The following is a 23966-nucleotide window of genomic DNA, read 5'->3' on the forward strand; positions in this document are numbered from 1 at the left end:
CTTTTGATAAAGAGAATAACACTGGAAATGCAGGATGGAGCTCCCAGTGCAAAAATGTGGGTCCCTCTTTATGTCACGTGCTCAGGCTGGCACTGGTGAGCATATACATCAGCACAATAATTGATCTGAGTGCCAACTTGATAGGTTCCAGAATAACACAAGAGACAAATCCCTGAGCTTCTCTGTGAGAGAATTCCTACACCAAATTAACAGAGGTGAGATGATCCACCCCAAATGTGGACAACTCCCAATGTAAGACTCCTATGGGCTGGAGTCTTAAGTAAAGAAAAGGAGAAGGTGAACTGAGAGCCAGCAACCATTGTTATCTTCTCTGTGACTGTGGTTACTATGTGACCAGTTGTCTCACACTCTAACCACTGTGCCTTCCTTCCTGGGATGGACTGTATTCTCAGACGATGAGCTGACATATTTCTATGCTTCTTCAAGTTCCTTTTGTGAGTATTTTATCACAGCAATGGGAAAATTAACTAGCCAGGCATTGGTGGCACACGCCTTTAATTCCAGCACTTGGGAGGCAGAGGCAGGTGGATCTCTGTGAGCTCACAGCCAGCCTGGTCTACACAGAGAGTTCCAGGTTAGGCTCTAAAGCAATACAGAGAAAATGTGTCTCAGAAAGACAAAAATAAAAGCAAACAACAAAAAACAAAAATAAAATTAACTAATAAAAATCAATAGTAGTATGTAGTAGATACTCAATAAATACTACTTAGAAATGAATCAATGGGAGGATATATAAATGAAGGGCTTTTTAACAGAATGAAGTCTGGCACTGTATGATTCGGAGTAGTCACCACATAAAATTTCACAGGAAATCTTGATTCAAAATCTTTGAAAGTTTCCCTGCAACACCAGCTATCATTCATATTACCACATATCTGGATTGCCAATATTTTAAAAGATGTCATCAAGACCAGTATCAACAGTATTCATTCAGTTTTTCACTATTTTGCAGCCATTGCTTTTCCCTCCAGTTCCTATTTCTTCTATTCCACCATTTCCCTAACTTGGGTGTCTCGGATGTTTCATAACTTTTTGGGGATTTATCACTCATTTTGGCCTTTCATGAAAGATGGGCGAAAGTATTTTCAAGAGAAAAACTGAAGTCTTCTCCACATACTTGTTAGATACTCAGGGGTATGAACAGTACCCTAAACCCTATGGATGAGGCTACAACAAAAGCAGTTCAGCCCTCAGAGCTGAACTCCCAATGTGCTCTTCATTGAATGAACAAATCACCAAGCTAATTGCTTGCTTCCAATTCCTTGTTGAAATTAAAACAATTATTAGAGAAAGTCAATTTGCTCTATTCAGAGTTCCTCATACTTCAGTGTAAACAAGAATTCTCCCGATGTGTTTTTCTATTCTTTTGAAAAATATTTACAGGCCTTATCTGTGGATAGCTTATTCAAGACACTTATGTGTTTTCTGTTCTTCAAACCACAGTGTAATAGAATATACACAACTCCTTTTCATCAAAATGAGGCATTTTTAGTACCAATGAAGAAGCAACAGCAGAAACTTGCAATGAACTTCAACACTCAGGTAATTACTTTTATACAAAGTGCAGCTTAGGGTGTATTTTGTGTTTCTGAAATATGTACCTGATTAGATTTAATGTTTGAGGGCAAAGACTGTGTTTTTGTCATATGCCATGCACCTGTCACCAGTTCTTGTTGTTAATGAATGTTTCTTGTGTCAATGAATAAATGGCCTCATGGCCTATTTATGGACTTCAGCCTCTAAGTACTCCTACTTCTTCCTGTCTGATTTTTCCAGGTTCAAAGGGATATAATTAATCACAGAGCATCAAAATTCCTTGGATATTCAGGGATGATAAAATGATGGTCAACAGTTCTTAAAGTTGGGATTGCATTCTGAAAATTAGGCTGCCAAGAATTATTCACAATTAGGAGCCTGTGAGGTCAGCTATAAGGAAACTTCCTACTGAATCAGTTGTTTTAGATTTAGTTCCCTTTTTTCTTCACTAAGTATGCAGATTTACTGTTCCAGAGTGAATGGAACCCCTGAAGAGCAGCTGTATCTCCTCTTCATGCAATAGCATAGTGTCTTCCACACATGTCTGTGGGTGTGCTTACGCTTGTGGTGTTAAACTACTATAGCAGAGACCATGCTGCTCATTGGAGCACCACACCACTATCTAGTGGGCTTACTCACCTTGTCAATGTCAGAGTTAATGAGTGGCTATGCCCTAGATTTTCTGTACTCTGTTCTTCTACTGTGTTCTAGGAAATTTCTCTGATGATTCACAAGTAAAATCAAGCTTAGTTAATTTGGGACATTTAGTAGACTGGATATATGACTCAACATTATAGATTCAAGATAGTGTTTATGATACTGCTGACTTATATGAGTCATAACTAAGAACCTTAGTGTCAATTCAAATCATATTCATAATTCCTGTATTGGTTACTGTAGGATGGTGAAAACATACATTGGAATATGTCATAGATAAAAACCTTATCATAAATCATACTGGAGATGTACAACAAAAATGATGATTAATAAAATTCATTTCAATTCAATCATTTTGCTATATAGGAGTTAAATGTCATCATGTTAATAAAATATGTATTAAAGTCCCACAAAATGGAATGAATTAAGAACGTAAAAATCTTAAGCTTCAGTTCAGTTCCTAGTTATGATGAACCTAACCAGAGTGCAAATTTGCCACTTAGAGCTGTCAAGTGTATATCACTGTATCTGTTGGGGCTTATGTTCTCTCTCTCTGTTTTTTTGAGACAAGGTTTCTCTGTGTAGCCTTGACTGTCCTGGAACTCACTCTGTAGCTCTATAGATGAGGCTGGCTTGAACTCACAGAGAGCTGCCTGTCTCTGCCTCCTAGGTGCTGGGACTAAAGGTGTGTGCCACTACCGCCAGGCTGGGGTTTATGTTCTTAAATAAAATGTTTCCATTACAGGCTGTCTGGTAGTGTCCCAATCTGGGCATCACACACTGCAAGGTGCTACAAAGTAAAAAGGTAAACTGTAAACAGACTATACACATACACAACAATTTAGTGAGTTCTCTACTTCTCTTTGGTAATATTGCAATATTTAACTTTTCTTCTTACTACCCATACCTAACTAAGCAGGAAATACATGGGTAGAATGATACTGTTAGAGGAGCATTTGCCTAGTTAAACTTGAACAAAATATGGGCACAATACAAGATTGGGATAATAGAGAAATTATATAAGAATGGTCACAGAGGGCTGTTATATAAATCAGCAGCAATTGTACTTATTTAGAAATATGAAACAAATTTGTGTAAAAACCATATTCTATGAGCTCCTCATATCAATGATATTAATATACTTCTCATTATACTGTAGTAAACTGAGCAGGGAAGAATCATGTTTTATTTAATGATCTAATAAATATCAAATTGTACTATTTCATGTTTCTGGGTGTGTATGTGTGTTGTATGTGCATAGGTATATGTTGGCACATGTATATGTGTGCATGTAAGGGCAGGAGGTTGATATTGTGTGTTTCTTCATTGCTTTCTGCCTTAGTGTTTGAATCAGGTTCTCTTACTGAACCTGGGACTCAGTGATTTGGAGAGGCTGATTCGGCAGAAAGCCCGAAGTATGCCCTTGTCTCTGCCTCACCCCGGTGCTGGGGTGACACTCACTGCTGTACCTGTACCACATGGACTCATGAGATCCAAATTCACATCCTTGGGCTTGCACAGCAGGTATTTTATCAGCCGTGTTCTTTCTCCAGATTCTATTATTCTACTTTAATTTTAAGGATTATATTTTCAACTTTTATTTTCCATATCAATAATAAATTATTATTAAACTGCACTATGTCAAACTAATAACCTTCCAGAAAGTCAATGAAAATAAATAACTTAAAAAAAAAGTCCTGCCAGCTGGTGATGGTGCAAGCCTTTAATCCCAGCACTCGAGAGGCAGAGGCAAGTGGATCTCTGTGAGTTCAAGGACAGCCTAGTCTACAGAGCGATTTCTAGGACAGGCTCCAAAGCTACAGAGAGAAACTCTGTCTTGAAAAACCAAAAAGTAAAAAATAAAGTCCTGATTGGAGAAAAGTCTATTAAGCTATATTTCACATTAAATTTCTCATGTAAACATTTGTTTGTTACCACGAAGCTAAGCTATTTTTAAATGTAATTAGTCATTTATGATAAAAATCATTAGTTATTATCAGTCATATAACTTGCTCGCTCAGATCTATCTGACTTATGTACTATTGACTCCTTCATGCCTTCCATGTTGGAATTTAGCATGTTCTTCTAGGGATTGAACCATATTTCTAAAAGAGACTATAAAATACTTTTTGAAAAAGAAATGGAAAATTGTAAGAATCAGTTTTCAATACTGAAAAAGATTGTGTCCCTGATTGTCATTTATCCCAAGTGCCTATCCCTAAAGAAAGTGGAAAGTGGAGAATTCAGAGAATAAGGGAACTAACCTTACTTCTTTATAAGAAACTAGAATATGCAACTCACTACCTTAAAGATAATAAAGATTTAACAGGGGAGGAACTTGCCTCTTAAATATTTTGTACAAGCTCCTGACAGAAGCAGGAGTACTAGCAACTGAATTTTCCCAAAATATTAAAGAGTGTTTTAATAATGTTATGGTATTTCCTCCTTTCAAACAAGCTAAACATGATCTTATTCTGAGCTATTTTACAGTTTCAATGTTACTATTTCTAAGGGATACAGTTTCTTATTAACATTTCTACAAAATCTGATGAAACGGAAGAAACAATTTGATTTAATGATCTGTGCACGGAATTGTGAATTCAATATCAGACAGTGAAAAGTTCAATAAGAAGAGCTCCCAGAAGAGTTACACGCAATGTGGGGGTTCTCTCATTAATAAACAAATGGAGGCAAGGGCTCGCTGTGATTTTCCTATGGCGGTGTTTATGGAGCACGATGCAGAAGTTTGATAGGTTCGGTGGGGGAGGGCGGAGGAGAAGAAGAAAGTTACAGTGGGTACAGGGGGTGGGGACGATGGACTCCAGATCTGTGTTCTGAATAAGCACACCCTATAAAGATAGGTAGAAGTCAACCTTTCTTTTTTCTTCTTTTGGTTTTAATTTTCGTGTGTGAGTACATTTCTTTCATTCTAGGAATTTTAAGAGCAAATATAAACAGAATCTCCAAGGGAGTCATTCTAAATGCATAAGGCTTTTGGTCAATTGCTAAATAAAGCATTGCCCTTTTCCCAAAAATGAAGTGGATGAAAATTATACCCTTGCTGCTGGCAGCAAAATGCAAACACTCCCATTCATTTACATTATTATCACACTGAAAGTCGGTTGGGAAGTTTGCCTGTGGGTGAGGGATTGCTTTAATTTGCATATTACCCTTCAGATACTGAGCAAAATATTACCAACAAAACACACTTGCTGGGATTGTATTTATAAGTACAAAGAAAACAAAGACAAAACTTTTTTTTTGAGAGCACCTACATTCCTCTTCCAGGCCACTAGCATATTCCAAATTATGACATTAAGTGGAAGTCACAAAGTCGCAAAGGCATGCACTTTCACTTTTAAATAAGTATATACTTCCTATTAAAGTCTACAAAAAGAAATTAGCAGCTAAATTAAGTTTCCTTAAAACAAAATAAAAGGTTGGGGTTGTCAGCCTTGCCTGACCATGCTTTATAGGACCCAACCTAGGCGCAGCTGTGCATGTTTTTATCGTACTGCCAATGGATGGGCAAGGGACATAGCTGAGTAACATGCAGGCCAGTCAAGTCATTTAGACACTAATTATATTTATATATGCACAACTTGCTTTGGTAACCTGGGTAAAAGTGGTGGCTCGAGCCTCTGGCTGCTTAAAAAACACCAGAGCGGCATTCTTGACGCCTCCAGCTTGGTCTCACGCCTGTGAGAAGTAAGAACGGTCAGAAGTGAAGGTCACCATATTACACCACTAAATTTCTCTTTGAAAGGTTATCGTTCAAGCACAGATTCAACATTATTCAAAAAAGTTAAAAAGAGAAACAGGTATTCAAAAACCATAATGGGAATTGCATTAAATCTAGTCAAAGCAGCAGAAGAGTTAAAGCCTACAGAATTGGGACACAGATTTTAAATGATATAGTTGAGGTACTCCAGAGAGCTGATAAAGAACCAAGTGAATTTGGGGGAAACACAAAAGAGCACTTATTGGAACATCTTCACACCTCCTGAGTCCATCCGGTTGTCTACCCTTCAAAAAGCGGTTGATTTAGACACTGCAAAATAGACAGTACCTCATTTTTTCCTTTAGCTCAAGGGTTAATAACAAAAAAACAACAAAGCAGTTACTGATACAATCATATCATAAATCAAAGACTGTATTATGAAGACACTGAGTTGGTAAGTTCAGAATTTGTGCTCTAAAACATATGGAGACTTTCTGTATATAAGCAGGTTGACCTAACTCAATTGGGTTACATACAATTCCCTAGCACAAACTTCCCTTCCAAAAACAAACAAACAAACAAAAAACAAAAACCCCACAAAACAACAACAAAAAACCACACACACACACACACAAAAAAAAAAAACAAGAAACTTTAGGAAACAAAACTAAATACCATCAAGCCAAGATCCAAGTCAGCTTCAGCACAAGTTAATAGTTCTCAGAAAACCAGATACTATTCTTTTATGAAGTATTTCATTACACAAGAATACAACAAGTTGAGAATAATAACTATTTTACCATCAGTTATCTTTTAGTACATGCTAAAACCTTTATTGTGATGAATTATAAGGAAGAAAGTATACACACTGAGATATAATCCTAAATCTGAAGTTTATTTTTAAAATGCTTAGAAAAATTCATATAAATATTGTGAGTTTGGAAAGTGACTATTTGAAAAATTAAATCATGGTGACATTTGACTAGCTAGTATAATCTAACATTAATTTATCAATCATCTTTACTATATGAATATTAGAATAGATTATTCCTATTATCTTACAGGGAAGCAGCATATAATATAAAACATCTAATAGTGTTAATACCACAGAAGTACACACAAGATATCCCTTTATTTAAAGTTCTTACCTCTTTGCTTTCCTCCATATCTGATTCGCTGCTGAACTCCTCTGTATTTAAATTTTCAAAGTCAGACTCTCCAACGGCAATGGGCACGGTCACAGTGAGACTGGGGTTGTTTATGAATGACATGTAGTCACTCTCATCTACCACATACTTCTCCACACTGCTTCCTATGCCACTGGTTGTCCCATTTCCATCTTTGAGGTAATTGAGGTCTTTGCCTATTTCTATGGTCGTGTGGTTGGAGATACAACTATCTTTCTTGTTATTCAGATCTTCAAGGGGTTTGATTTCATCCAAAGCTTTCTGCTTTCTAACAAAGGCTTTCTCAATGAATTCACGGATTTTCCTTTTAACAAAATCAATTCCCCTTTGCATCCTTCCCACAGCTATCTGAAGGTTGTTCATTTCGTTATCATCGTCTGTGGCTGCAAGGTTGTCAGAGCTGAAAGAGCTGAGGAGCAAGGCCAAGAAGAGGTTCAGAACCTAAAAGACAGTGGAGGAAAAGTGATCAGACAGCCTGTTTGCCTTGCTTCAGCTTTAAGATGCAGAGTTCTCTTCATTCATCCCATTAAAGTTGATGTCTGTGGAAAACAGCAAAGAAAAGTAAAAACAAACAAACACCTGAATGATAGCAAGTACTATTTGCACTCTTTATTTCAGGTTCATTTCAAAACCATACCACGGTATAACACTTCTATATTAACTTTACATCCAGAAGAATCTAGACAACTCTGCAGTAAAAGAAATGCTGTTTAGATGCTTGCTGTTTTGAACATATAATCTGTATTTCTTAGGACTGTGAATATTTATTGTAATTTTATTCCTAGAACCAAATAAACTCCTGTTTCTTAAATGTGATTTGGCTTCTGCAGCAATGCAACATTTTTCACTTTGATAACTTGCTAAATTCAAAAAATATTTTTTTATTGCTAGATTGACACTCATAATTTTGTTCAAAACATAAAAACTAAAAAACTTGTGGTAGCTATTTTTATGTAACAGCTAGAAATACAATAAGGATGTGGTTGCTCTATAACACTAATGTTGTCTATATTGAATTAAAAATGAAGTCTGTGGTATCACCAGCTCTAAGTCTGTAGAGCAGGCAGGTAACCGAGGAATCAGGTATTGTTGGGAACATAACTGTCTTAATGTTTTGAGTGACACAGTCCTTGATTATCCAAACACAGAATCAAAATAAAATATAGAAGGGACCAAATTCAAAGGTTGTTAGTACAAAAGTGGACCCTGGAGAGACTCTAGTTAAAATTCTAGTGAAAATGACAGTGATGTGTGTAAGGTAAGAGTCAGTGAAGATGAAGATAAAGTCAGGTCTGTCAATCACCCTGCCATGGCTCCTCACAGTCATACTATGACCAACCTGTCTCTCTACTTCAGAAATTTACCATACACTTATGTTTTACTATGATTCACCTTTGGATTTCTTACTTGGGTGAAAACTAGATAAAAGAAAATAGATTTAAATACTCAATTTGAGTTTTATCTGTAAGGAAATTGAATTAATAGTGCTACAATTATTCTTTGGATTTAATTTCTTAGGTTTTATTAATGGAATGTCCTTGTCTATCATGAAAAAAATTATATCTATATTATTGAATCCTCCTATATAATGTACAATATTGGACTTTGGTTTCTTGCTTTATCTTAATTATGACCAATGCATAACGTTGACATGTATTTGTAGAGTAACACCATACTATTTTGATACATGTATTCATTATGCAGTGATCAAGTATGGGTGATTAGCATGTCTGTCACCTTAAACATTTATTATTTCTTTTGGCCTAAACATTTTAATTCCTCTTTTCTAACTATCTTCGAGTATATAATGAATCGTTTTGTTTTTGTTTTTTTGTTTTGCCTTAGTGCACAATAGAACACCAGGGTGAGTCCCACGACTTTTCTTAGAGAATGACTGCTGTATTAGGCTCCCAGGGATGCACTAGGGCAAGAATCACAGCAGAACCCACACCCAATAACAGTTAACAGTGAAAGGATTTTGGCTGAGTTCCTAGAAAATGCATTGGTCCAAGCATTTTGTGAGATTCATATGATGCATTTCTCACAGCAGTTCTGCAGATCAGGGATTATTGCCACTGTTTTGTAGATGAGAAAATAGAGACCTCTTTACCTTGAATGTTTGTGTGAGATCATAGTTAATGAGCACATGAAGGTTACATTATTGTATTGATCATCCAATTTGCATGATTTTCCTTACTAATTTTTCCAAACACATGAAGAAAATAGAATTCCATAAATTCAGTGAAATCACCCTTTCCCTAGTTTTAAAATTGTATATTTTTTTTAAATATTTTGAGAGTCTCATACAACATGTTTTGGTCATATTTATCCCCCACTTTTCCCACTAACACTTCCTACATACACCCATACCTCCCCATCATCCCCCCTTAATAACCTTCAAGTCCAGTTTATATTGCCCACATGTTCATGGGTACATGGATGTCCACTAGAGCATAGCCAATCTACCAGACACCATACCTTTAAAGAAAAACCACCTCTCTTTTCCCTATTTGTATTCTAAAAAATATTTTCAAAGCATTAAATCTGCATTTGGTGGTAAGAGGCAAATCAATTTATTACAAATATCATAGGCATTATTAGCTCCATGAATTTCTTTAATTAAGTAATTTTATTATGATGATGTGTGTGATGCTGTGTATGGGGGTACATGCCATTCCATTTGTACTGAGGTCACAGGATGACATTGTAGAGTTGGATCTCTCCTTCCACTTTGAGTTCCAGCAAAGAAATTGGGATCTTACAACATGCACTTATACCTACTGAGTCATCTTGCCAGCCCAAGTTCTACACACTTCTTGCTATAACAGAGGAAGATATCCTTCAGAGCTTAGGTGTTGCATAAAACTCAAGTTTCTTTATTCAGTTGTAGTTTTATCACCATGCACAATATCAGCCTTAATTTCTGCACCTGTAAATAAACTTAACAATTTCACAAGTGCCCTATTTATAAGGTTGTAAGGATTCGAAGAAAGAATCCATGTTACGGTGGACCCTTGAGAAAGGTTAACTGCTGTCGCTGGTACCATTTTCCAACATGGCCTCTAAGTATCATCTTCCTCCTGGTCTTTTCTTTCTAGAAAGACAAGTTGACCTTTTCAACCAAACCTCTTCTGTAACTAGCTGAGCTCGTTTACTGGGCCAATAGTGACTTAAGGCACAGTTTAACATGCTTTCTCAGAAATAGTTTGAAATTTGGAATGCTGTTTCCTTAAGACAAATGGGCATACTGTCAGCTGACTAAGGGAAATCAGCTCTTTAGCATGTTCCCTGAATTAGTCTCAGAGAAGGAAGATATTGTATCTACTTCCATTAGGGTACCAGATGAAAAATAATGCATATATTAATACTTTTTTTCCTTTCTGATTTCCAATCTGTGAGAGGAACCCAGGGCCTTCACAGTCCAATATGCCATTGCTTCACTTACTGAGGAAACAGTATCTAAGAATGGCTTGTGAAAATGCTAGCTGGGGGGTAGGCTGTCTGCAGACCTGTTTTCCAATTGCTTGTGGGCTAGCCCTGGCAGAGTTTCTTCACAGCTACTGTGGTGGATACCTACAGGCCAGTTCATACACACTGAGACAAAGTCATGCCGGCAGGCCATTGAGAGTCCTTCCCTCTTTCCAGCAAACAAAAAGAAAACATCACAAGAGCCAGTGCATGGAGTTCAGTCATATCCAGCAAACTGCATAATGAAAATAGTTTCTTAATAGTGATAAGTTTCAGTCTGAGCACTCAGAAGGCAGAGGCAGGCAGATCTCTGAGTTTGAAGCTAGCCTGGTATACAGAATGAGTTCCAGGGCAGCCAGGGCTACACAGAGAGACCCTGATATATATATATATTAATATATATATATATATATATATATATGTGTGTGTGTGTGTGTGTGTGTGTGTGTGTGTGTGTGTGTGTGTGTGTGTGTGTGTGTGTGTGTGTGTTTATAGTGACAAACCTGATGGCCATATTATTTTTAGCTATGGCATAAATATATTTGGTATATCTCCAAAGAGCTTTCTCACTGGCAGTAAAAAAGCAGAGGAGGATCATGGGCACATACTTACATACAGACACATATACACACAATTAAATATAAAACAAAACAAATCTATTTGCTATAGCTTCTGAGTTAGAGATAGGGACTTGTGTCCACTTCCCTCTCATCACTCCAATGTAGTGTGGTTGGGTATAAAAACCACACTTAAAGACAGGCCCCATGTCCAGCAGTGGGTAGCCAATACCAAACAGAATTAACAGTATGGGGGGGATTTTGTCTCATAATACTTTTTTGGGATTTTTTTTCCCTTTTGCTTGTTGATTATGGTGTCTGAGTCTGTTGTTATTGGTTTTCTCTGTGTGTGAATATGTCTCTGTGTCTGTAAGTGTTTTTGTATTTCTTGTACTTTGGCTTCTTTTTTTCTGTTTGTTTTAGTCTATTCTGGTTTGTTTTTACTTTATTTTATTATTACCATTACTTTTTAGATGCCTTTTCCCCCCTAACGATAGACAGAAATGGTGATTATTCAGATAGAAGGGGAAAAGGGAGGATCTCGGAGAAGTCAGTGGAGGGGAAACTAATCAGAATATATCATATGAAAAAAATGTATGTTCTTATATATATATTTAAAATTTTCATTTATTGGAAATAGTTCTTTATTATCTAAAGGTTAATAATGAAATAAAATAAGGTCAAACAAAATAAACAAACCAGAATAAGACACAACAAACAAACAGAGGAAAAAGAGCCAAAGCAAACACAAGAAATACATAGATGTAGAGTCACACAGGAATCCAAGAAAAACTCAAAACCAGAAGCCATGTTATAATGGGTATTCAATTAAAAATAAAATAAAAAAATCTTATACTAAAATAAAGCAGGGTCCTTTAGGCTTTTATCCTGAAAGTATTACATTTCAGTCTTTAGATCTAGGGTAGAAATAATTATTTTATATTAATACATGCACTATTTTAATTAAATGTTTGCATGGCAATCCATATTAACATTAAATGTCATCTGTAATATAGTTTTTTGATACTCCTTGAAATTCTCTTTAAGTTGAATTCTTGAGCCTACAAGATGGCTCAGAGAATAAAGGTGCTTGCCACCCAGCTTTACAGTGTGAGTTCTATTCCCAAGACCTACATGGCATAAGGAAAGAACCCACCTCCACATGCTATCCTCTGACCTCCACATGCCTATCATGTCTCTCTCATGTTCACTCATGCACACACACACACACACACACACACACACACACACACACACACACACACACTAAATAATTAAGTAAATAAGTAAATAAAATGGAATATAAAGGAAAAATTCTCAACACAGTCACAAAGAGACCTGTTTTATTTCAATACAGCAATTGATGAGACAGTTTCTTTCTTTTCAAATTCATTCCATGTACACTGACCTGAATTTGTTTTACGTATCACTTGCTTTTCATCAATTCCTGAGTTTTTAAAACAGGCATCTTTAGCTTTTAATTGCCTAAATAAGAAAATTTCTGTTTTGTGCATAAAATAAGCCCCCCCCCGCCTTTTTTAAAATCAATTAGATACCACCTAGCTTTGCAACAAGTCATTTTTTCTATTCCCACTCCAACTTCCTTTTCTGTCCCTCTATTGTCACAAAGACTCTATTCATTGCCTTTCCTGCTCTTCACATAGGAAATGAGAAGATGTCTATGCTATAGGAATAGTCTTTGTTTTTGTTGTTGCTTATGTTCCTCTGACCTCATGACTGTTTCTTTCTGTTCTATGTAATCTTATTCTAAAGGTTCATCTTTAAAGGTGTGTTTGTTGTTCTGGCAGCATTAAAATACATCCACGAGGGAGAGGGAACTGGTATTGAATACCATTCTTGAGTTGGGACGTTTAGTAAGATTTTAACTTGAATCTTGAGGAAACCCCAAATTGAAACATTTTTGAAACATTTCATTGTTACTTTCCATATTAGTATAGAAATATAAAACCAGAAGGTTCCTTGGCATAGAAGAATGAGGAAGAACTTTGGCTGAAGAGACATTTTGAGGGTGTGCAAACTACTGAAAGCAAACTACTGAAGTCTAAATCACGGCAGCTCCTGCAATCTTATGTAATAGACAACTGGAAATAATCCCCTTACAAAATAATTCTCCCTAAAACACAAAACTTTCTCCAGTTACACATTTAAAAAAACATATTATTTGTTACTGAATAGGAGAAAAACAATTTTACTACTTACAACTAGGTTGCCAATCACCATGACCATCATGAAGACAGTGAGACACATGGTCTGGCCGGCGACCTCCATGCAGTCCCACATGGTCTCTATCCACTCTCCACACAGTACACGGAACACGATCAGGAAGGAGTGGAAGAAGTCATGCATGTGCCAGCGTGGAAGCTCACAATCATTGGAAATCTTGCAGACACACTCCTTGTAGCTCTTTCCAAACAGCTGCATGCCGACCACCGCAAAAATGAAGACAATGATGGCCAACACCAGGGTCAGGTTTCCCAGTGCACCCACCGAATTGCCAATGATCTTAATAAGCATATTCAGTGTGGGCCAGGATTTTGCCAACTTGAAGACTCTAAGCTAGAAAAAAAAAGTAATATAAGAACACTTATTGCCTCGCCTGGAGGAAACGCCTGTATTCTTATTTACAGCAGAAATATATAGTAAATATATGTCAACTGTAGAATGATGGATTATTCATGTGCCAAAGCAGTACCTAGCAAATGTAGCAGATATTGTACACACACACACACACACACACACACACACACACACACACACACACACACACACACACACACACGGGAGGGGAGAGAAAGGGAGGGAACCCTACAGAAGCTTTTGGATATTTTATATTTTTGTTGCTTGTTTGTTTTAACTAAGACATTGAAGGTCATGTAAGTTAATTCACAGAGACTTATTTTCAAAGTAGAGCTATTATTTAACAGCCCAGGGTGAACATGCTTTTCAGTGAGTTGAAAGATCATGGCATATAACACAAACTGCGTAAGTTCGGGTTACATGATTTTCATCTAGGCGTATCTTTAGCTTGCTACAATATTAGACTATGCTTTTTATGATTTATGTTAAGCAGAAAGATGCACATTTTCAACCTTGATGTCTTCAGTCACTTAAGAACAAAGTCGAAGTCATGATGGAGTCTACTTGCTACTGTACCTGACAAATTGGTAGTATTGGTTGGCAGAGGCCCCTAAAGCACCATCATCAGTTGAATAGCAGGAGCATTTTATTTCTGATGCTTAAGTAAATGTCAGGCAGGTGGTAGCACATTATCTAATGACACCTGAGTGACTCAAAGGAGTGAGTAGAAGCACCAGATTGCTGAATTCCAAGATATAATTTATATATTAATTCCATTCCAAGATATAATTTATGAAGAAGCTCCTGGTACATTATGCAAGATGCTAATGATATTGTCATCTCCAGTTCTCTACATTATATCAATTATCACAAAGGTTTACTAAACATTTTCTTAAAAAGTTGTCGTCCATATTAACCTGTCATATAATTATTCTAATTGTATTTTGTAATTCTTGCATTCTTCTAGTTTCAAATTAGATGATAACTCCCGTTGAAGAGTTCTGAGGATCTCAGCTCAAATTTGAACTTTGAAATTCATAAAGGTAGTCCCATATAGACATCAAATCAAAGTCTCAAGACTAATTAGCAGTGCAATAAATCGTCTACAAGAACTTTTTGGTTTTTTTGGGGGGTAACTATACTCAACCTTATTGTTTGAAAATAGAACCAAGCCCTAGTCACAGCATATAATAAAATATGCCAAACTCTTAACAGAATGCACCAAATGATATATAGTCTTTTAATTTAAAAAGAAGCCAATAGTTATGAAATAAAATATGAAATGAAAGATAATTAATTTAAAATTATCAAAATACATTATAGGCAGCACTTTTCAGAGAGCAGGTTTGATAACTTCCTGAGCTGGCTGAAGGAAAAAATATTCAAAGAGCAATGCTTTTTTATTTTCCTCCTCTCATACACTCTATCCCAAGTCCTAACTTCTCAGGGAATAAAGTAAGGCAATCCAAGGCACCAGTGGAGGTTCAGGCATGAGAGAGAGAGAGACATTATTGGCTGTTCATTGGAATAGAACAATATATTTATCAAAGCTATCATGAAGAAAGAACTTCATTTCAGGGAAAGGCAGTACTTTTTCATATCTTTTCAAATAATATTATATTTGTGAAATATTTTGAACCTGCTATTAGGAAAGAATGAAGAGTAATTAATTCCAGAAGTAAGTACAGATACTGCTAAATAATTACCAGCCGGAATGATCGGAGAACTGACAATCCTTCCACATTGGCCAGGCCGAGTTCCATTAAACTAAGGCTCACAATAAAGCCATCAAAGATATTCCAGCCTTCTTGGAAGTAATAATATGGATCCATAGCTATTATCTTGAGAAACATTTCTGCTGTGAAGATGCCGGTGAAGACCTAAGTGAGAAATGCAGTTGGTTATAGGAATCTCTATTCTGGAAAAGAAGCAATGCAACTAATCTCAAATCAAACACAAATTCTGGATTTTAAAGATTGGTTTGCATGCCACAAGTTGATGCTTTGGCATGCTTTATATTCAACCCAATAGTTAATTGTTCACTATATTTAAGGTTTGCTAGGTGATAAAGTATAGATGCAGATAATAAATGAACACCCTGATTTTTATACAAAAAGTACACTGGGCACACTGTGCTCAGCTGTGGTTAATCTCCCTTGTTGTCTAAAACTTCACCAAGTGTTTGTGCAGACTTCATGTCTAAGGAGACTTCATGTAAACTGTAATAAACATAGTCACTAGTGGCCTTAAAGATGGTAAAGACTTTAATCAATTGTTAATTTTGGAAAATAAAATCAATGTTTTCCATTTTCTATTACTTCAAACCTTCTTTCTCTGCCTCTTATCTTGACTTTTTCCCTCCCCTTTACTCTCAATATTTCTTACTGATGATTGGAGTTAGCCAACCTGATTTTTGTCTCTCGTTACCCAACATACTATGTTTATATCCCCACTTAATGCTGAATACCTATGAAACCAACCAAAAGCTTAGATCTGCTGAAAGCCTTGATCATAATTTGAAAACATGATGATAAAACACAGGTGACCAATTCAAATCTAAGGCAAAGGCCCACTATAAGTGGAACAGGTTGTTTCTTTGTGGGATTTCCTTTCCTTGGCTACAAAAAGGCATGTGCCTAATGGGGCAGAGCACTTTGAAGAAGATCACAACAGAAACACTTCCTGTTTCACAATCTTTTTTTTTCTTAAATGAACTGTTAAATCAAAATGGTCTCCATTGGGAAGGTGGGGTGAGGGGGAGAGGAAAGAAATGGAGTGTGTATGCTATTTAATGCAGACCTTGATATAAAATATGTGTTTATTGCACATACTTTAGCATTTGACTCTCTTGAGATCTATCAAAAAAATAAACAATATATAGTGTTCAATTCAAATATAAGAAATGTATATGTTTTAAGGGATTTGATTAAGGCTCATGAGAATTTAATTATTTTTAAGAGTTTGTGTGCTATTGAAATTTGCTAGTTCTGCTTTTTCAAATATTGCATTGCTGTAAAGTGAATTTATCCTAAAGCGTCTCTTTATTTGAGAACAAGTTTGGTCCAAAGTTGCCATCATACATAATGAACTATAACCTAGCTTGAATTTTAAACAAATGGTCAACTAAATTAAACTTTATCCTATAACCAGCCAATTGGAGCAGCTGAATACCTATGAGACCAACCAAATAAATACATATCATATATAAGTATATATTCCCAAGTTTCTAGCATAATCTTATTTTTAAATAATGTCTTTACTTACTTTTTTGTCTTGTGTGTTTGGAGGAGCACGTGTTTAAAATGGCATGTCAGTAGATAACTTACAGAAGTTGGTTCTTTTCACCTTTTGGGATCAAGTGTCCAATTTAGGCTATCAGACTTGGAGAAAAATCTCCTTTTCTTACTAAGACATTTGAATGGCCCTCATGTTGTTTATGTTTCTTGCTTGTTTGCTTTAAAGTAGGATCTCACAATTTAGCACATAAGACCTTAGAATTTGTGACCATCCTGCCTTTGTCTCTGAACTGCTGAGATTACATGTATGTGTCATTATGCCTGGCCATAATTATCATTATAATAGAGAAGTGACTATTTCTATATCAAATTACACCTGAATCCTTTGCACTATGTGTAAGTGTAGCAACCTATTTTTGTTGTTTAAAAAAAGATGCAAGAGATTTTGGTGTCTTTAGCAAGCGTACTCAATAAGATGATATGTTATTTGACAGTACCACATAAAATTAATATAAACATTCATGAACTAGTAGGAAGATGAACCCTCAAGTAGTCTTACCAAATTCCCCACAGAGAGCACACTGCTGAACTGCTCTGTCATTGGGTAATGCTCCATGGCCATGAAGAGTGTATTTAACACAATGCAGATGGTGATGGCCAGGTCAACGAATGGATCCATCACTACCAGATTGACAAGGTGTTTTACCTTTAACCATGGCTTACAACAGTCCCAAATCAGACACATATTAGCAAATTTATACCAGCAGGGCGGGCATTTCTGTCTGGATTCTTCAAGTTCTGGGGAGAAAAAAAAAATAAATGTATTCATGAAAACTTTTTATTTTCTATTAATCAGTGTTTGGTGTAAGTTGGAAGTAATTCTTTAAAAATAATCTAAATGTATTTTGAAAAGATAAGATAATATGATGAAAGAGCCAGAAAAAAAATTTATGGGTTTGCAGTCACAGACAGGGTAGGTACAGAAAGGCTAATAAATTTCCCAATATTTCTCAGATAGAGGTAGTCTCTAACACTATCTGCAATACTGACTTTTTAAAAAACAAATAATTGTCTACAAGGTTACAAGAAACAAAATGGAAGAACTTTTATTACACACATATCCATCTATATTCAGCATAGGACAAGGGTGGGGTATGTTACCAGAGGATCCCTTGGAGACACCCTAACAACCTCAAAGTGTCACAGGGAACAGTGTTCTCCTAGATATCATTGGAGGGGTTCTAATGAGACACATTTAATGGAATCACTCCTCTAAGTTAAAAAACCCACATTAATAATAAGTATTAGTTACATAGGCTTGCATATTAAGTTCAACAAGTTTCTTGTACTCTCTGTACATCGGTAACCAGAAAGTACAAAAAAGGGAAATAATTAATTGAATAAACTGGTATCCTCACTGTTAGCATGCTAACACTTTACAAAATGAGATTCAAGTACAATTAATAAAATACAAGTTTAATACAAAGCATTCATAGAATTCATACATTTCTATTGGATCTATTTACTTTAATGTATTGAAATTTGTTACTATTGTATCAAATATATTGCATGGAATTTCATGTTAAAAATGTTAAGAGAACATGTAATACTTTTAAGAAGGATTTAACCTAAGTAGAAATGTAGGATTCACGTTCTCTGACTATTGTCTACAAGGCTTTTTAATCATTTCTTATAAAATTAAGCAATTCAGAGACCTTCTAGATGTCACCTGTTTAGTAAACATTGACAATGACTTTTGGGAAAATATGAAGTATAAAATTATCATCTCTATCTTCCTTTGGTAGACGGTCACTTAGCGAAGTCTTCAGTGGGAGAGGATACCAAATCTGTTGGTCTACCAATGGCATTGCAGAAGGTTACCTGTTCTGCAGAACATGTGACCATCTCTTCTTATCATTAACAGAAGGAAGCCTTCCTCTTTTGTTCATTCCCTGGCATGTGGTTTCTGACCAGTCACTTTAGTACTATTTTTATAACAATTAAGGTATTTCTTCATCACTGTTTTAGTTTACAATAAAGTAACATTTATAAGGGAGGAGACAGCATAGAAAATGGAGAACCATGATGCTAGATCTTTGTTCTGCTAATAAATGCTTGCTACTTATTTATGCTATAAAGTTACTCCCTTCCTTAAATCAATTTATTCTTAGCTGGCTTAGTGGAACTCTGTTAAAGTTAGACACTTCAAACTTCTCTTTGAATACTGAAATTCTTCAAGTGAACATTTTATTTCCATCTCTTATGATTGGTAATTTGGTAAACAATAACGAATATTTTAGTTAAGTCAGAGAAAAAATCCCGTAAGTAAAATCATTAACCTTTTTGTTTATTTTACATATGCATTATTACTTTATAAGTGCTTTCAATACTCCCAAACAAGGTCATGTTCACACAGGAAATAAAAAAATCATATAATTTGCAACAAATAATAGAAGAGAAGCTGCAAAATTCATGCCTATATGTTATCAGAATAAGTTCCATTTCTTTTTATACAAGATGTAATTTAGTAGAAAAAAAAGCGAATAACATAGTACAGGGAAAAAAACAAATCAGAAAAACATTCAAAGGGAAAATTCAGCAGGTGCTGATGATCTTGACACTAGGAAAAGCTGGAGCAAAGTCTAAAATAAAACCATTCAATTATTAGTTCCCCATAGGACTATCTCCCATGTTAGAGGAAGCAAAGCACCCAGGACAACTACAGCCACTTCTCCATTATTCCTGTGGGGGTTTCCCACCTTAGACACTGAGTTTTTATATTCTGTTGATCCATCTTAATTCCTTCAGTACTTTTATCTCCCAACATACACATCATCCAAAGTGTGTCCATGAGACATTTCTATGCAATTTTGCATTTTAAAATAATTTTCACTCATCAGTAAGCATGACTGTTTATTACTCTGGATGATGGAGAGTTGACTGCAATTGAAATGAAGGAAAGCAACAGTTGCCAGCCACATTAATAAGCCTGTTTCATAAAAGGGTAGATGAACCAAATTTTAGAAGAAACCACATTTAAATAAACAGATAATAATAACTAAGAAACTTCTGCACCATTAATGGGAACAGAACAGAACTGGATCAAAGTAAACTTTACAATTCATGTTATGTGCAGAAGACTGCCTCCCACTAACATTGGCCAGGGTCATGTTCAAACTGTTCATATGTAACTGAATAAAGACATATCAGAGCCGGGTGTTGGTGGCACTAGCCAGGCGTTGGTGGAGCACACCTTTAATCCCAGCACTTGGGAGGCAGAGGCAGGTGGATCTCTGTGAGTTCAAGACCAGCCTGGTCTACAAGAGCTAGTTCCAGGACAGCCTCCAAAGCCACAGAGAAACCCTGTCTCGAAAAACAAAAAACAAAAAACAAACAAAAACAAAACAAAACAAAAAAAAGGACAAATCAGGCTTTTACTTTATATCACAAATGGAAAAAAGAATGACGTTTAATCCAACTATCTCACTGAGACAAAGTTCATTCACACAAAAGCTCTGAAGACATTAAATACAGAATCTTGTAGTCTGTTGCTTCCTCTGTTCTTCCAACTTCTAGAACAACCTTTCATTCTAAGCACCTCCAGGAGATATGTTTCCATGGAGAAATATGTGTGTGCATTCATTCTGAGTTCTGGATGTCAATTCCTGGGCAGATCCAATTTGTAATGGTTTGACTGTCTTTTTTTTCCCCTTCACTTATTCCTTACATTAGTTCAAACTTAACACTTTAGTTAAACTTAAGTGCAAAGTGTGACTGTCAGTTTAGACTTACCCTGGCTCCTTCTCTACTTCCTGCTTTGGGGGAGCAGCCATGCTGCTGACATCAGAAGCAGAACCACTGTCCCCTTCCTCTCAGTGGTTTTGCTATGGCAAGGAGCAGAAGACCAGAAATTCTTCAAAAGTTTTACCTGGAGGGATAGGGAGGAGCAAGCCACTGGCAGCTGGGGGGAAGAAGGAGTGTGAGCTAGGCAGGCAAGGTTGGGGAAGAATGGACCAGAGTTTAATATTCCATTGAAGTCAATGAAAAGATCAGGACTTTGAGAAAACTGGGTCTTGTACCAACATCTTGTCCATGATGAAAGAGTCATCCATTATGGTAATTTTTTCTGGTTATGACTTTAATTAAGGGTTTTTGATATTGAGATCATGAGATTTTTGCATTATGACTAAAAAAATTCTAAGAATCTACCCAGTCTCTAAAGAAACTAAAATTGGGAAAGGAGAATACTGGGAGGAGGGCTGGGATAGGGGAGGAGGAGTGGAGATATGATAAGATACAGTGTATATATCTATTAAAATTTGAAAGGAGTTTTAAAAATAAAGTCGTGCACACACTCATTTTCTCTCACACGTGTGCTCCTTCTTAGCTTTCTCTTTTAACTTATATATGCAAACACACTTTTACACATGAGGGAATGGGAAACAGGGAGACTTATAAAAGACAGTGAGATAAAATACATTTTCTATGAAAGGAGGAAGGGAAAATAAGGAAGACAGGAACAACTGGTGTGGAGATTATACATGAATACATTTAGATGAATATATTTTTCCATGTATTGAAGTTGACAGTTGTTGATTTCACTTATAAAAAGGAAAAAAAATCCCACATGATTTTGCAAAAGTAGCATGATAGAACAATTAATAACCCTAGCATCTGTGGATGGTGTATAGCATGCAAATTACGGGGGGCTTTACATGTGTTGCCTTATTTAATCCTTATAACAACTTTTTTGCCTGAACATCATAGTCCACATTTTAGCTGAAAAATGAAATTAAAATCACAAATTAGTACATTTAACCTGTGACAGAGCCGGGAAACAATGCAATTAAACCATTCCCCAAACTTTCTTTGCTGTAATATGAAAGCCAGACTTATAAATACTATATTAACTATTCAGATATAATCTTTGAACAAAGCAAAAGCTGATATAATATTTCATCAGAATTATATAGATAGAGAATGGGAGAAAGAAGAGAAGAATAAAAGTAGAATGGTAAAATTTTAAACATAGCTTCAATGAGGCATGACACCTTAGTTTGTACTTTTATTTATAATTCTGGTTGAGTCAATACAATTTATAGCTTGTGTTAGTTTGTTATATTTTATAACTTGTGAAATGTGTTAGCACCATAGTAATAAGCATAAATCATTACACTGATACTAATGTCATCTTCAAGCTTCAAGAGTTTAGAATTTAAGCTCTGACAGTTGTATTCCAAGCATACCTTGAGTCTGTAGCAGTTCCCGAGAGGCTTGCTTAAAAATCTACACAAAACAGTAGATTCCATTTGCTATGCACTGATTTGACTTTACCTTTTAAAAAAAGTGGTGATGTGGTACTTGGTTGAGAAGTATTGCCTTGAAATTTAGGCAAGGGGTTTCACATCATTAGCAACCCACTGTCAAAGAGTGATGGTGTGGAATTTTGACATACCTTCCATTGTGTTGGTCAAAATGCTGGCCATACTCATTGCTCTTTGCCTTGATGTAGGGTCTTCCAACAAATCCATGGAAACATGGTAAGAACTGGACCTTCTCTTTCTTATTTCTGTTTCAGTAGTTGTGCCCTGAAATACCAAAATTCCAGACAACAAAATAATCACTACTCTTGGGTAACAAACCTGAAAGCACTTCTATTGTAGTCACTACTTAACCAGGAGTTTACCATGTTTTATCAGGTGTAAGCAGTGTCTTGCTTTCTTGTTGTTGTGGTAAAATATCAAACAAAAGCAACTCAAGAGATTAACTTTGTTTTGGCTCACATAAGATTCAAGAGGATGTAGTCCCCCTATGGCAGGGAAAACACAGTGGCAGATAGGGAACCATAGTGGCAGTGGTAGGAGGATGGTTTGTCACACCACATTTGAACTCAGGAAGCAATCAGTGAGCAGACAGAGGGACCAGGCTACACAGCATCAAATGCTTCCCTCAGTGATCCACCATCTTCTTCTGTTCTCTATCCAACATAGTTCCACAATCTTCCAAAATAGTGCCACCAGCCAGGACCAATGATTAAAATGTAAGCCTATGATATACATTTCATATCTAGACCACAATACTCATGGTGACTTTCCTAGGATTAGCATATTAGGATTCTTTATGAAAGTCCACCAGATGCACAGTCTTCTCGGATGCCCGAGTTTGCCAGAGTGAGCTTTCTCCATGCTAGAGATTTAGGTTGAAGAGACAAACATTAATATTGGCAGGATAAACTCTGAGCCCCTCACTCATTTCAACCTCCAACTTCACACTGAAATGATTATTCCTGATGCACTCCCACCTTTATGGACAGGTATAAAAAATACCTTATCTAATATGCAGTCATAATAGTTCCCTTAAGATGTGATTCCTGCATGCAAAATACTTCTGGGATTTTTTTGGAGATAAATATTATTTGCCTATATCCATCTTAAATTTTTTTGATTAATCTATCTTTTCACATTATACTTATGAAACAACTCTGTTCACACTTGAGCTACCTAAACATTGGAAATCTTAAGCACATACCAATCGGTGGTGTTTGGATTTTTAGCAATCATACAATTCTTCCCTGCTCTATGGTAAACTGTCCAAGTTTGGAGATGGGGAGAACATGTTCCTACTTCAGGACACCAAACATGAAGTTAACTGTCACAGGACAAAGGGAAAACCTCTCCCATTTCAAATGCAGGTGAGTGAGTTGCTAGTAAATAGGGCACTTTCAGTTCTGTGAGTATTTTGGCCATTGCTTAAAGAATAATATGGGTGCTGCTTATTAATCTGGACCTCATTGTGTGGCGAGCAATGAACTTACTGCTGTGTTTACCGATTTGCATAATCATGTATTTTCAAAGCTGGTTTCCATTCAACTGATGATATCACGAATGGTGACAAAGACCCACACAGCCACTTCAAATTAACTTCAAGATAAAAGAGAAGTTGAACCAAGGAGAAAAGAGAGAATCGCTCACTGAAAATAAAACCA

General features: G+C 36.1%; 1 protein-coding gene across 8 annotated transcripts in view; it reads right to left on the reverse strand.

Annotated features, from left to right (window-relative positions):
• LOC100768810 (sodium channel protein type 2 subunit alpha) overlaps positions 1–23966 on the reverse strand; it is a 133965-nt gene that overhangs the window by 26652 nt on the left and 83347 nt on the right. For all 8 annotated transcript variants that reach the window (XM_035446371.1, XM_035446370.1, XM_035446368.1 and 5 more), the window contains 5 exons: positions 22437–22569; positions 17541–17779; positions 15452–15625; positions 13368–13724; positions 7084–7563 (listed from right to left, as the gene is read on the reverse strand). In XM_035446371.1, the coding sequence (XP_035302262.1) occupies positions 7084–7563; positions 13368–13724; positions 15452–15625; positions 17541–17779; positions 22437–22569 (1383 nt within the window). The remainder of the gene's footprint in view (positions 1–7083; positions 7564–13367; positions 13725–15451; positions 15626–17540; positions 17780–22436; positions 22570–23966) is intronic.

This window comes from Cricetulus griseus, chromosome 6 (genome assembly GCF_003668045.3).
Source record: "Cricetulus griseus strain 17A/GY chromosome 6, alternate assembly CriGri-PICRH-1.0, whole genome shotgun sequence".
Taxonomy (NCBI): domain Eukaryota; kingdom Metazoa; phylum Chordata; class Mammalia; order Rodentia; family Cricetidae; genus Cricetulus; species Cricetulus griseus.